Source organism: Podarcis cretensis (genome assembly GCF_951804945.1).
Source record: "Podarcis cretensis genome assembly, chromosome: 7".
Classification (NCBI taxonomy): domain Eukaryota; kingdom Metazoa; phylum Chordata; class Lepidosauria; order Squamata; family Lacertidae; genus Podarcis; species Podarcis cretensis.
The window spans coordinates 56,298,309-56,312,628 of NC_137176.1; the positions used below are offsets into that span (position 1 = coordinate 56,298,309).

Sequence of the window (14,320 nt, forward strand, 5' to 3'; positions counted from 1 at the left end):
TGAGGCAAAGTTAGAGCTGAGTTTTGTTAAAATAGATAGCTGAAATTGTAATCCAGACATTAACACCACCGCATCCTATTTCCTGCAATTACAAAACAGTACAGGTAGAGAATGTGTTTGTGTGGAACTTCAGGCCCCAGGCATCTCTATCTGGCCACCTCTCCAGCCACAACTCCTTCTCTCAGGCCATTCTCCCCGTGGGCCCTGCCTTGCAATCTTACGTGGCATTTCTGTCTGGCTGGAATGTGTCAGTGAACACTGATAATGCTTCTTTTCCTGGATGAAGGGCAGTGTGTGTGCAGGTAGAAAGAAGCCTACTGTACAAAGGTAAAATTAGCAGTATCCAGCCACTTTTGCTTATTGCCCTACCCACCACTAGCACCTAGTTAGAAAACTACCCACGGCTGGTATCTGTGCAGTTGAAACATAGCACCATAGTGAAATAGAAGGAAAAAGGAGCTTGCATATAGAGGAAGAAGAAGACCACATTGTGTAAGAAATGAGTAAGACAGCTATTGGGGCAGCGAGTGAGGCAGTTTGTTAATAGGTTCAATCTAGTAATGCTGATAAGTGATCAAATATGGAAAGAAATAGTGGCAGCAAATCTCTATGGCAGTATTTGTTTGGGGCTGCAGTTAGCTGTTCTTAATTTACAGAAATATGTGAAAATGTCTTATACTGAGTTGGGTCAATGGTCAACCTAATTCAGTATAGTCTTCATTGACCGGCAGCAGCTCTCCAAGGTTTCCCAGTTCTACCTGAAGATTCCAGAGATCGTTTGCATGCAAAGCGCATGATCTACCACTGGGCCTTTGCCCGACCAATTGTTCCCATTGCACAAACTGACTGAATCAAGAAGAAAGCATAGAACTAAACAAGGATCAGGTAAGTATGAATTGTAAATAACTATGGCTTTAATGGCATTAGTTATTAGAGCACAGAACAACCAAAGTTGTTCTTTTGATTTAGATCGCAGTAATAATGCTTACATGAATCATAATACCTTGATTCCAAAGAAAATGGCTTTCCCACCCCTTCTTCCTTACTGCACATCTCTGCAAATGCTCAAATGCCACTGCCAATTGTTGGGAGACATTCTTGAACAAAGTGAGATGGAGTGTTGAGTTTCAATGGAAGGAGTAAATTGGTGGAAATTTGGGAGTACATCTTGTGTGAATTCAGGTACCTTTCCATTTCCACAAGGCATCCAAGTTAGAGGTGGGTAATGTTTGGGGCAATTTGTCAGGAACCTCACATCAATTGTGTGTGGGAGCAAAACTGGCTGTTGGTGAGGCTAGAACTAAAAATGGACACTTTTTCAACACCTTCTTTCTCACTTTTCTTCTTTACCCAGCAGCTGCCAGGGAGGAACAGATGGCTCTTGTCACGAGGTCTGAGCTGACCACTTGCAGAGGGCTTCTGAATTTGGTCAAGGACCACATAAAATAAGGCTAAGGGCCACAGGTCGCCCACCCTGCTATACATGCTAGCTGAAGCAAGATGGAAATTAACCCCAAAGCCAAGGGAAAAGACAGATGTAATATAAAAACAGAGCTCACAGCAAATTCTTCAGCTGCCATGTTAGTCCAGTTTCGCAGCTGAAATAAAAGACATGCCTGTGATTAGTTTTGCCCTTCTGTATTCTCCAGGTGAGCTATCCATCCTTTAAAGTTTTTAAGTGCTACATAAGCATTCCATTAAAAATCCATTTGTTCACTCCTTATTAACTTTTAAAAGTTGCATGGATGGCTAGTGGCAGGATGTGGTAGGACAGTTTTCAGTAATAGCAACAGGGAATCTCACTGTTCAGCACTGAGCACAGCAAGCTTCTTAAAACAGGCATCCCTACCTCCCACCCAGACCTTGACAAAGAGGTCATATGGGCCAAATGCAACAAAGGAACTTCCACTGCTCTAAGAATGTCATGTTTTCACCCAAGGCTTGAAATATTTTTCCAGATCAACAGTCCTCTTGTATCGAGGAAAACACTTTTTTGAAGGCCTCACAAACCTGCCTGTGCATTTTAGTCACAGCAGTAATGATTGAAATCTGTAGCTGAATTTTGAATGGACTGCAATAGAATAATTCAAAAGGATGAAATAAAAAAGTGATCTGAATATGATAATTAAAGATGACCATGACAGGTGCAAAATATACCCTTAATACAGGAAATATTCATAGATTTGTTAAAGGAGTTAGTGATTTACTGATAAAGTTTAAGTAACAAAAGATGTACATCGCCTGGATCTCTGGTTTATAGCATGCTGCAGTTTAAATAACCTCATCTGCTTCAGGCTAGAATCAAAATATAATTTGATGAGAAACTAATCTTATTCTTAAGTAACTGAAATTATAATGCTTAAAATAAATTTCTCAGCAATAAAAAAAACCAAGAAAAAATAACATTCAATTATTGGTTTCTACTATTAACATTGGGTAATGCTCTCTTGAAGGAAGCCATCTTGTCTTTCACCATATCAGCTCTTGTAAGTGACCGTAAGCTTCTTTAAAACAATTAAATACTCAAATGTTAACAGCAGGTTTTTAGAGCATGATCATGTAATGACACAAATGTACTAGCGTAACATTTCTTGGTACACACTTAATTTTGTGAATATTAACATTCTCTTCTACTTGATGTGTTAATAACCTTTTGAGTCACACAGGGCCAAGGTCTCAAAACTAATCATAAAAAACACACTGACTGCTATTCACTCTAATATAATAACCCTTTATTTAAAACAACCTCCAATAAATTTCATTATAAGAAGTTATTAAAAGGGTTAAAACCTATTAAATGTCAAAGAATTTGCCTGACTCAAACTTCCAATAAAGGAAGAAAATAGGCTTTCTTTCTGAATTATTTAAATCTTTACTGACTGTGCACTGAACCATTAAATTAGAAAAGTGTTATTAGAAGTGTTCTCTGGTTTTTATAAAAGTTGCAGCCTGGAATGTATCAAGCCACAGCCTTTAACCTGACTAGTTAAAGAAATAGGTTTTTAATCCCAAATACATGCTTTTCCTTGATATATAAAAAGAGGTCATAATTAAAAGTCTGGCCTGCAAGCTGAAGATAATAAAAGTATTATTACAGGAGCATACATGTTCATTTAGTATATTCTTCATGCATGCTTCCATTTTAATTTGGACAGATGCCTTTAATTTAGTTTCATCTTTCAGGGTCCACTCATTTGGACCCTCTTAGCAATCAATAAAACTTCTAATTGTGACTCATTTTGAAGAATTAATGGGGAATCTTAGAAAAACCAAACCCAGTGCATCCTAATTCTAATAGGTTAATATTTTAATACGTGAGCCTATATACTAGCATACTTGCCTTTATCGACACTTTACACTTAATTATAACTTAAGCCTGAATCACAGGTGAAAAGGGAAGTCCTTATTTCATATTTTAAAATCACTTTCCTAGAACTCCTAAGCCAGCAGCACATTGCATTATAACACCAAATCAGGTATCCTTCATATATGCTAGAGCTGCTTCATTTGGCAGTCCAAGTATTTAAAGGCTTGGCACCATGTCAGAAGGACCAGTCATGCAGCCCCATTGAACCATCGCCTATGGTTCAATATAATGATACAATGGAAAAGACATTGGTCCTACCGCATAGTACCAGGCCTTTCAATGTTATTGCGTGTTCAGACCCAGATACCTCCCCCCTAAATAAAAACACATTTGACTCAAATTTTAGTTTTGTTTTTTGGGCAGAATTTAGGCCACAGCTTTATTGATTATAGGAAGTGAGTGGTTGCATAGGCTCTGGTTCGACTAGCTTCCTGCACCCTTGCAGGCAGTGCTGACCCAGGGCACCAGCATAGGTCAGCCAAGGGTGAACTCCTGGGTAGGCGAAAAGCCAGGAACAGACTATGTTCACCCTCTAGATGCTCCCCTGGACTCAGGCACAGGCACAATCACCTCTCGGGGGTTGACCAAACCAAGTTGAGTCCCTGGATTCCTTTAATGGAATACCCTTCACATAGGGATGGCGAGATCATTCTCCCATCCCTATCACCTGAACCAGTGCCTATCCGCAACTTACAAGTTGTGACGATTAGCTATGCGGCAGGTAAAAGCCAAATGGCACCAGCCAATCAGCCAAGTGGGGAAAATTCCTGCCGTGCCCCTGTCCCAACGACAGATGACACATGACAGCATAGCAAGGTCAATTGCAAAAAATGCCCTAAAAGTAGGGAGAGGTGGGCAGGTGTTCCGAATGCACGAGCCAAAAGAGGAAGCTCTGGGTCATGTGCATGGGTATATATAGGTCCCTCGATCCGTTTGGAGCCATTGGCCAGTTTAAACCCAACATCAATGGACCTACCAATCGGGTGTTGTGGCTATCCAATCTTACCCACCCACAACACAGAAGGTCGGTCTCCAGGTCTCACTGCAACACGTGCCCACTTTTAGGAAGGACACGATCTGCAACAACAGGGGTGAAACCATAGAGAAGTACGGTAACTCTGAAGCACCTCCTATAGTATGAAGATGCATTTCATTAAATACTTGAGAAGAAAACATATGCAAGACCATTTTGCTTTTTATTTTAAGCAAGTTATCAAACAATTTAAAGCTAAATGGCCTAGTAAGTGAAGTTTCTTTCTTAAATGTATTGATTTAGGAGTACTGGTTATTTCATTCATCAACATTCCACTGTCCAGTGAGGTGGTGGGAAATTATGGGCACTATAAGACTCTTCAGAGTCATCAAGGGGGTTTATAATATAACATTCTATAATTAAACTACATAAGAAATCACAGATATTATTACATGTAACAATACTAAGTTAATTACATTTCCTCCCAGAATTATTAACTGAAAACAGTGTTCAAATACTTATGAGCAATAACAGTACCCTAAATGTCTCAAGCTGCAATCCTATACTTGCTTACCTAGTAGCAATTCCCTCTGAATTCAATGGAACTTGCTTCTGAGTAGACACGTATATGACCGTGCTGATATTAATAAGAATAGCAGCAATTTAAATATTCTGACTATGTCTTTTTATGGCAAAATGAACAAGCTACCCAGCATCCCAGTCAAATGTTGTGCCTTTGTCAATTTCATATATGTATAATTATAAGGCAAGAAACTTCTAGTAAGTGATAAAAAATGGGTTTTGCTCTGGGGACTAAAGTGGTTTAATGATATGCTAATAAGTTTCTCTTTCTCCTGTATTGTATTATTTACAACTTTGTCTTATTAATATCTGCAGGATAATAATGTGACTGCAGTTTGCCACCCCAAGCACTGTATATTTAAAAACAGGAAAACTTAATGATTTGGTTTTGCTGTATTTGGAAAAGAAATGGCCACAGTCTTCAAAGAATAAGGGAAATCATGTTGGAATGAAGTTATATGGCTTTAGTAGAAATGTTATAAGGAATTAAGGATAAATAGATTAATAGAATATTAAAGGGAAAATAAGGTTAGAATGTGTTAAGATAATTATAGGAAGGATGGAAGGAATTGCTGAAAAAATTAATAGAAGTGGAATACAAAAAGGGAGGTGTGAGGTGGTCGTGGAAATAAGTGAATGAAAGATAAGATATTGAAACTATTTGATGTGTTTTAAATTGTGTTTGTTTTGTTTTGTTAGTTTAATGTTAGTGTTTTGTTAGTGTAATGTAGTGTTTCTTTTTTGTATTGTATTGTATTGTATGGTTTTTCTTTTTTGTAGTGTTTAAATTGTTGGAAAAGGTAATAAATATTATTTTTTTAAAAAAAACAAAGAATAAGGGAAATCATGGCATATCTCATTAAACAAGAGGATATGCAGACATTAGGTTATTTCATACGCATTTGCTATTCACACACACACACACACACACACACACACACACACATATATATATATATATATATATATATATATATATAATGAGGCAAATAGAGATTCTTATTATCATTGTCATCTTGCTGACATTTTACAAATGACCCAACGTCTCATAAAGAATGTACCCATTTCCAATTAACTGGTATTGTGTTGAAACCAGTTTTGTAGCACTTCCTTCATCCTCTTGCACCCCGTACAGTAAAATCAACCATTCTTAAGATAAAACGCCTCTCCTCTTTATATGTACTGCCAAAGCCTAGCCCTGTGAACTACAACTGGAGAAATCTAACAAAAAACTAGCAGAAATATTTTACCCATCATGTGGATAAGATGTGCTTTAGTTTTAAAGTGAGACTGGGGTACTGACAATGAGTTCTGAAAGAGGAAAAAGAAAAATAAGAGGTTGCAGAATAAAATAATTTGAAGCTTCAATGGCTGGGGACAGAACAAAGAGGGAATAAAAGACAAGTAGTTTGGAACAGGAGAGTAAGCCAATGTGAAAAGGTTTGATTTCAGAACGAAGCACTGAAAGATCTGCATTATTAAAATAAAAACAGCTATTAGTTACATAATTGACAAAAATCAATACACAAGGCCGAACACAGATTACTTATTCATTATATGAGAGGAAAACCAGGATTAAGCTTGCAAAGCGGCCCCATACCTCAATGAATGTGAAATAAATAAATAAATCAGTGGCTTTTTGAACCAGTTTTGGATATGGGCTGGGGGTGGGGAGAGAATCCCTTTCAAGCCTCATAATGAGCAAACGGTATCACCAGGGCAACTTGTTTACAGCTAGCAATGTCTAGCCAACATCACCACTGCCAATGTGTTTCAATGTAAGTCTCTGTCAACAGGACAGATAGACCAATATTCCCCACAAATGCTCATTGACAGAGTCCAACAAGGAAACGAACCACATATAGACATATACCGGTATATCCTCAAGATTCTCATTCACAGCTTACAGCAGTTGGGAACTCCATGAACATTGCATAACCAAACCAGCAATGGCAATTCTCCCATGCAAGAACACAGGCTTGATTACCAGAACCGCAGCCATTTAAGGGCAAGTTCAAATCTTTGCTATTTGGCCCTCCCACTTACTTATCACTCCCACTTTCATGCAAATCAAGCCCCATCATTCACCCAACTTTCCCCTTGGAGAAAAATGGTAAAATTTATTGCCAGAGCAGCTTAAGGCTTCGACCAACGGGGCTTACTTCTGAGCAGATATGTATAGAATCACATTGTAAAACAGATAAAACAGCCCATGGCGATCTAAAACAACTTATCTAATCTCAAGTGACATTTATGCCTGTCTTAAGAAAAAAATATACTTGGCTCATTCAATGGCTCTCTGAAAGAAAATGTATCAAAGCAATTCAGAGTGAAAATAAAGCAAGGAATGTCAACCTTGGGCAAGCTATTTAAGAACAACACTAGAATTGAATATATAGGTTAAAATAATAAAACAAAGAATACAGTAACATACTTAGAAAACACACTTCAGTCTAGAGTGCCCTTTATACTGCATACATGGCTCTGCTTCTAAATCTTAATTCTCAATTTTGAAAAGCTCGCTCCTGGGCTTATCTATATGGAAAGCTATCCCTGTTTCTAGGGTGTGACCCACAGTAATGTTGTGTGGTGATTCTCTTCACATCACAGTGTACTCATTTCAACCCAAACATAACCAATGTTTCTTAGGTGACAATGTAGGGAATCTAAACTGGGATCATATACATGTTTCCTGGCATGAAGCTCTCAGAAGCCCCAAATGAGAATTCTGCAAAATTCAGCATGTCAGAAAGAGAGAGAGAGAAATCTTTTCATCTCATGTATCTATTTATTCAATGACTGATGCTTAATCTTCTTGCATGATAGGTAAAGGTCTTAATCCCTTCTTGACATCCCTTGCTGTAGCTTCCTTGTTTGGCTACTTCTTCTGCTCCAAAATTTATGCAGCATCTCCTTTCCTGCAATCCTTCTTCAACCTCTTTCTTAATACTTTGTTCACTCATTTTTTCTAATAAGTCCAGCCATGTAATTTGATACCTGTCAATGACAAGAAGTAATTGCAACGTAATATGCAGTTTTAGCCCTGTTCCAGGAGTGACAATTCCCATCACTGCAGTATCTCATTTTACTCTTGCTATGCTAAGTCAGAATCTGAAAGAATCTGTCCCCACCCATGCTCTGCCCTCAGGTGCAGTTTCTAAGGGGAAATGCAGTGATGTGCCATTTCAGATGAATGCATCACTCACTCCCCTTTTGCCTTAGAAAGCTTATACAGTATCTAGTATTTCCAAAGATTTTTAAAACCTTAACATTTTCTGCATGTCCATTCTCTTCAGACCAAACTTGCCATCTGGTACTCTGCAATGGTTTATTAAAGCAGATCTTGAATGCCACACCATCCTCAGCTTCACCTTGGGCCCCTAAGAATCACTAGAAATAATAAATCTGTGTTGCTGTGCAACAAAAACAAGGCAAGAAATTTGTCTTTTATTCAGAGGTTGGACCCCTGAACCCTTTGAAACTCTACAATTCCATGTCATTTAAAAAGAACATTGTATAGTTCAGCAAGAAGCCATCACTTATACATTATAAATCTCTACAGGTCTTAGTAGTATCGATGGGGTTCCAGGTTGATGTAAAACTGAAACAGTTGTATTAAAACTTCTATAGTTGCTTAATGATCAAAAAGATTAAATTATTATGCTTCAGTTTTCCTGAAGAAGGGCCACAGAATATATGATATGCATGCAGAAGGTCCCTCGTTCACAGTGACAGTTGCAAGATGTCAGGATGGTAAGGTAAAGGTAAAGGTACCCCTGCCCGTACGGGCCAGTCTTGACAGACTCTGGGGTTGTGCGCCCATCTCACTTAAGAGGCCAGGGGCCAGCGCTGTCCGGAGACACTTCCGGGTCATGTGCCCAGCGTGACATCGCTGCTCTGGCCAGAGCCAGAGCCAGAGCTAGAGCCGCACACGGAAACGCTGTTTACCTTCCCGCTGGTAAGCGGTCCCTATTTATCTACTTGCACCCGGAGGTGCTTTCGAACTGCTAGGTTGGCAGGTGCTGGGACCGAGCAGCGGGAGCGCACCCCGCCGCAGGGATTCGAACCGCCGACCTTTCGATCGGCAAGCCCTAGGCACTGAGGCTTTAACCCACAGCGCCACCTGCGTCCCGTCAGGATGGTAGGTAGCACAAATAAGAGTACTCTGAAACAAGAATAGAAATGTTCTACAGTGCTTTCAGTCTGATGCCCAATTTGCTGCTTCACCCTGCAACAATGAATTTGCTTCACAATTGCTCTAGTATACCACATTTTGTAGCATTTTGTGTACACATTATATAACTGCAGGTTGTTTTCGTCCACAGCATCTGTGAAACTGTAACACCGGCTAATTAACTCGTGAACACTTGCCAAATCTGATCTTGCTCTTCATGTTATATATCAAAAGTCTAACATCACTGAGCTGTGCACTGATTAAGAAATCAAATTATTTTTCTTTTCTGCTTCCCATTATTGTGCTTTTTGAAGCTGCATCATTCTGGTATTTCCTCTGCATGACAGATGATGTGATACTATAAGTATAGCTTTTGTAGTTGTGGAAGAGTCATAGTAACAGATACATAACAAAGAAAGTAATATTTAATTCCACTTATCTCAAAGGTCAGAGCTGGAGAAATGTAACCCACAAGTTATCTTCAAGATGCAATGGGCCAGTTTCAACTAATGAGTCCCGCTAGCAGAAGCCACTGCAAGGACTTCTGCTAGCACAGCGGGACTTTCCCCTCTCTCCTTCCCCATGCCCCCATCTTCCACAGATTGTCTCAGGGTGGTTGGGAAAACCTCCAGAACAGAGTGCAGGGAGAGGAGGGAGAGGAGACTATTCCATCTGGCAAGCTGAAATGTTTGCACTGACAGAACAATTTCTATAGCACTATGTTGAATTCCTCCCAACAGGTCTGATGTGCATAATGAGTACGGTAGTTTATTTTTTTTTTGCTGGGCAGATCCATAAATCTAGGAAAGATACTTTTGTAGGCTAACACATTTTATTCCCTGTGAGCATGAACACTGCATCAACTTATGATGTTTCCTTACATCTCTCAGCTGAATAATAGCAGCAGACCATTTCTCTAACAAGTCTTGGCCTATAGAGCAGTTCATAAAGGGTAATCCTGCTGCCTCTTCTGTACAATAACTTTAAGTCACACAAATATCTTAACGTGTGGTAAGGACTGGGTGCATCTGCAACTACCATGGCCCAAGACAGCAACATAACAGGATGGGTCAACTTTCTGCATGCCAGTCAGAAAATGCCATTTGCACATGGACATAAGAATAGCCCTGCTGGATCAGACCAAAAGTATATCTAGTCTACCATTCAGTTTTCACAGGGGTCAACCAAATCCCAATAGGAAGCCCCTAAGGCAACACATGAACAGCACTCCCCATTCATGCACCTAAGCAACTTGTATTCAGTGGCCTCTGTTGCTGGAGGCAATGCCAGCCGCTGCTAATAATCCTACCATCTACAAAGCTGTCTAACCCTTTTAAAGCTGTCTAGATTGGTGGCCACCATGATATCTTGTGGTAGCTAATCCCATAGTTTTACAATTCACTGTTGCAAAAAGCAATTCTTATTATCTGTGTTGAATTTCCCAATGTTCAAGTTATTTGGTGAACCTTGTTTTTTTTTAGTATTATGAGAAATGGCAAAAAAATTATGTAAGTATATGCCCACAAACATATATAAGTATATGCCCACAAACATCATTGCTGCTGAAATCTGGACTGACTGCAGCTTTCAAAAATTCACCAACAGCAGACTCATGAAGAGTGCATTGAAGTAACTGATAATGGAGGAATGAGTGATATGCCAGCCTGATACAGTAAATGCAATCCTGGCCACTTCTGCTACCTGGTCAAATGTAAAGCTGATTCCATCCAAAACAAGTTGTGTTTACAAGCCTGTATTCCTCCAGAAAAGGAGCACATGTCTTGTTTGGAGTGAACTTCAGTGTGCTATTCCTCATCCAGATCCTTACCCTCTTGAGGCACTGGTTCAGAACCCCCAGTAGCTTACTGGTATTAAAAAAAAGAGGGGCAGATATAGTGGGTGGCACTAAGTAACAAACAAAAATAATAATGTGGAATCCATGCAGAGTAATATGTCCACAACTAGTGGGTACAGACAGCAATTACAACTCTGCAGATGGTTGTAGGATTCAGATCCATCTGTATTCACATCCCATATCTAGGTGTGATCACTTTCCAGTAGTAAACGAAAGAGTCAAATGGAGCACACAGAAAAGTTCTAGAATGCTGTTCCAATGCCAGTATTTTTATCTTTAGTAGTTTACAAATCTGTTTCCTTGAGGGAAACAAGCCACCAAAACACTGACTAACTGAATTCCCACCCACCAAAGATGTAGGTTATTCTGTAAATCTCAGAGGCAGAACTAATGTTTTTATTTGCTTCCAGAGGCATTGTTCACATACAGAGCTGAGAACATTTTATCATCGATTGCATAAAAGACAAGTCTGATATATTTATTAATTTAATTGGAGAAAGCACGAATTTTGCATAATTAAATCTCGGAACTCTACTGCAGAATACACTCTAATTGCTAACTATAACTTGGAAAGTAGTCTGAGTTGTTCATCTTTGAAGTGCTATAAAGGGCCAGAAATTGCAATCATGGGAATAAGAAAACTGATGGAGTCTTAAAATGACAAGATTGGCATGATTTATAATTGGTTTGTTTCTACTTAATCTACATTAATGTAAACAATAAATCTTCACTCACACCAAGATTGTGTGAATCTTCATTTATCTTTTATGACAAGAGAGCAAAAGGGGATAGCTTAATGAATGGAAAGCAGCAATGAGGTCATGTTTAAAAGCTACGCAGGTCAAATGTCTGACATTTTGGAACACTGGAAAGCAAGCAACATGGTAATAACTATTTTGGTCTAGTCACTGAGGTGTATTTGTGACATTCCAAAGGGAAGAAGAAGAAGAAGTTGAATAAGTAGTTAACTGTATTCTGAACAGTAGGTAAGGACAACTGAAAGGAACATTTGACAATCCATTTATTCTAACAGCTACAGAAAACACAGTCCACAGGTAAACTCACAATAAACATTGGGGAAATAACACAGAAGATTTCATACACTATAAGTACTTACTTTAATGACTTTGTTTGAAATTACAAATCTATATGATCAACAACATTGATAGGAAACAAAATGCTGGGAAACAAAATGCTTTATTTTGTGTCTGCATTGATTCTTTCTCTCTCTCTTTTTCCTGCCCAAATGGAAGACCTCTGTCATCTAACAGTATTGCTCATAGATCAAGAAAGCTGGCCAGAGTCATTAATAACAAAAGTAAACTGATCAGGCAGTCCAACAAGATTTGACAATGGCTTTTTGTCAAAGTAGATACTAATCTGTTGATGCCTGTGAAGTTCATTACAGCAGTAATAAATCAACCACTGGTAGCTTCATAAATGTTCAGACATAATGGGGGAGGCTTGCTGCAGGCGAGAAAGCTTGTTAGTTCATTTTTTTCCTAGTTTCTAATTGTAGTTGTTTCTTTTAGTCCCAAGCACCTCACTGGAGTGGTGAAATCTGACCAAACCAGAGTTGGAAACATGTTCTGTTCTATCAATTTCACACATAAAGGAAATCAGACTATATATACACTCTAATCAGTTCTGCTGAGGGGAGGCCACCTTGCATTTAAACACCCTTTTCACGGACTTTAAATATATATGATTTTTTTAAAGTATTTTGTACGTAGAAGATAGGTATGCATTTCCTCCTTATAAACAGTTTCCAGAGTCATATCCGAATTAGCTGATGCCTATTACAGCAAAGCGGGTCATAATTCAAGAAGTGAGGCTCACTGGAGTTTTTTCATCATTCTGGAAAGCATGAAATGTTAAAATGACCAATCAAACCAGCATGATCGGAGATCAAGATGGGACACACAGACACTCAGTATCTGTATCTTGAACAATGACAGCTTTACCATAAATAAATAAATAAATAAATAAATAAATAATTCCTGCACCACCAACCATGTGTGTGAGAGAAAGAAACCACACAGGTGCACAATTAATATTTATTAATGAAAAGAGAGAATCTGTGGTCCTCCAGAGGTTGGTGTGTTCCTGCTCTCATCAGCCCCAGTCAGCATTGCCAACAGTCATGGATTATGGAATCCACAACATCTGGAGGGGCAGAGGTTCTCCATCCCTAGTACAAAGCATAAGATAACTAAACCAGGAAGAGAGATTTAAAAAACCTTCCTGACACATGTAAGGGTACCTTAGGGAATTGCTAAGAACTTTCTCCAGTTAAATAATAAGAATAATGATGATGATGATGATGATGATGATGTTTATTTATACCCCACCCTCCCCGACCAAAACAGGGCTCAGAGCAGCTAACATCAAATGTATAACACATTAACATAGAACAGTGTTTCCCAACCTTGGGCCTCCAGCTGTTTTTGAACTACAATTCCCATCATCCCTGACCACTGGTCTTGCTAGCTAGGGATGATGGGAGTTGTAGGCCAAAAACATCTGGAGGCCCAAGGTTGGGAAACACTGACATAGAATCACACAATCTGTTAAAATACATCCTAAAATCAGATCAGGATCAGAATAAAATCCATTCAGATGGCAACTCACAAAATGGGGTTGGGGACCTTAAATGCTCATCATTTAAGGTGCAAAATAAGAGAGAAAACAACCTTTTCTCCAATGACCTCTATATTATTGAGCAAAAGTCTGTCTTTTCCTTTATTTTCTACTTTATAACAGAATATTCTTATTGTGTTCATCCTCTGAAGAAAATGTACCCTTGGAACAAGACAGGAAGCTTTTTCTTTTTCTTTCTTTTTTAAAAAACCTCATACCAACTTATACAGGCCAGTTTTTTTCAACTTGCTTCCCTCCAGCTGTTTCGGAACTATAGCTTCCAATGGATGTACCAGATGGGGGTTGTAGTTCAAAACACCTGGAGGATGCCAGGTTGGGGAAAGGAAGTTTAGACAGTTTTTGCTTTATAGAGATAATTACTAATCCTGCACCTGTGCAGTTTTACACATCATATTTTTTTCTTGCTTATAATACTGTCTCCAATCATCTGTACACCACCTTCATGATCATTGGCTAAGCAAATTGTTAAATTGCAGAGATCAAGTGTTGCTCTGTGATTATACCTGCAGTCAAAAAATGCATACTGTAACTATGGTTACACTTTGAAAAAGGGACCTATTAGAAGTATACAAAACTTTTCTTTTGTTGGGTTGGTAAATATGTGAACAAATCCATCTATGTCACATGAAGCCTAACCCTAAGTAAGTATACACGGAACTGAGTTTCACTGACCTCAATGACACCTACTTCCAAACAAGTTTGATTATT

General features: G+C 38.8%; 1 protein-coding gene across 3 annotated transcripts in view; it reads right to left on the reverse strand.

Moving 5' to 3' along the window:
* The window catches only part of TOX (thymocyte selection associated high mobility group box), a 193,596-nt gene that overhangs the window by 46,775 nt on the left and 132,501 nt on the right, over positions 1-14,320 (reverse strand). For 2 of the 3 annotated variants that reach the window (XM_079984612.1, XM_079984614.1), the window contains exon 4: positions 1,560-1,598. The exons of the other annotated variant lie outside the window; for it this stretch is intronic. In XM_079984612.1, the coding sequence (XP_079840738.1) occupies positions 1,560-1,598 (39 nt within the window). The remainder of the gene's footprint in view (positions 1-1,559; positions 1,599-14,320) is intronic. 3 annotated transcript variants of the gene reach the window in all.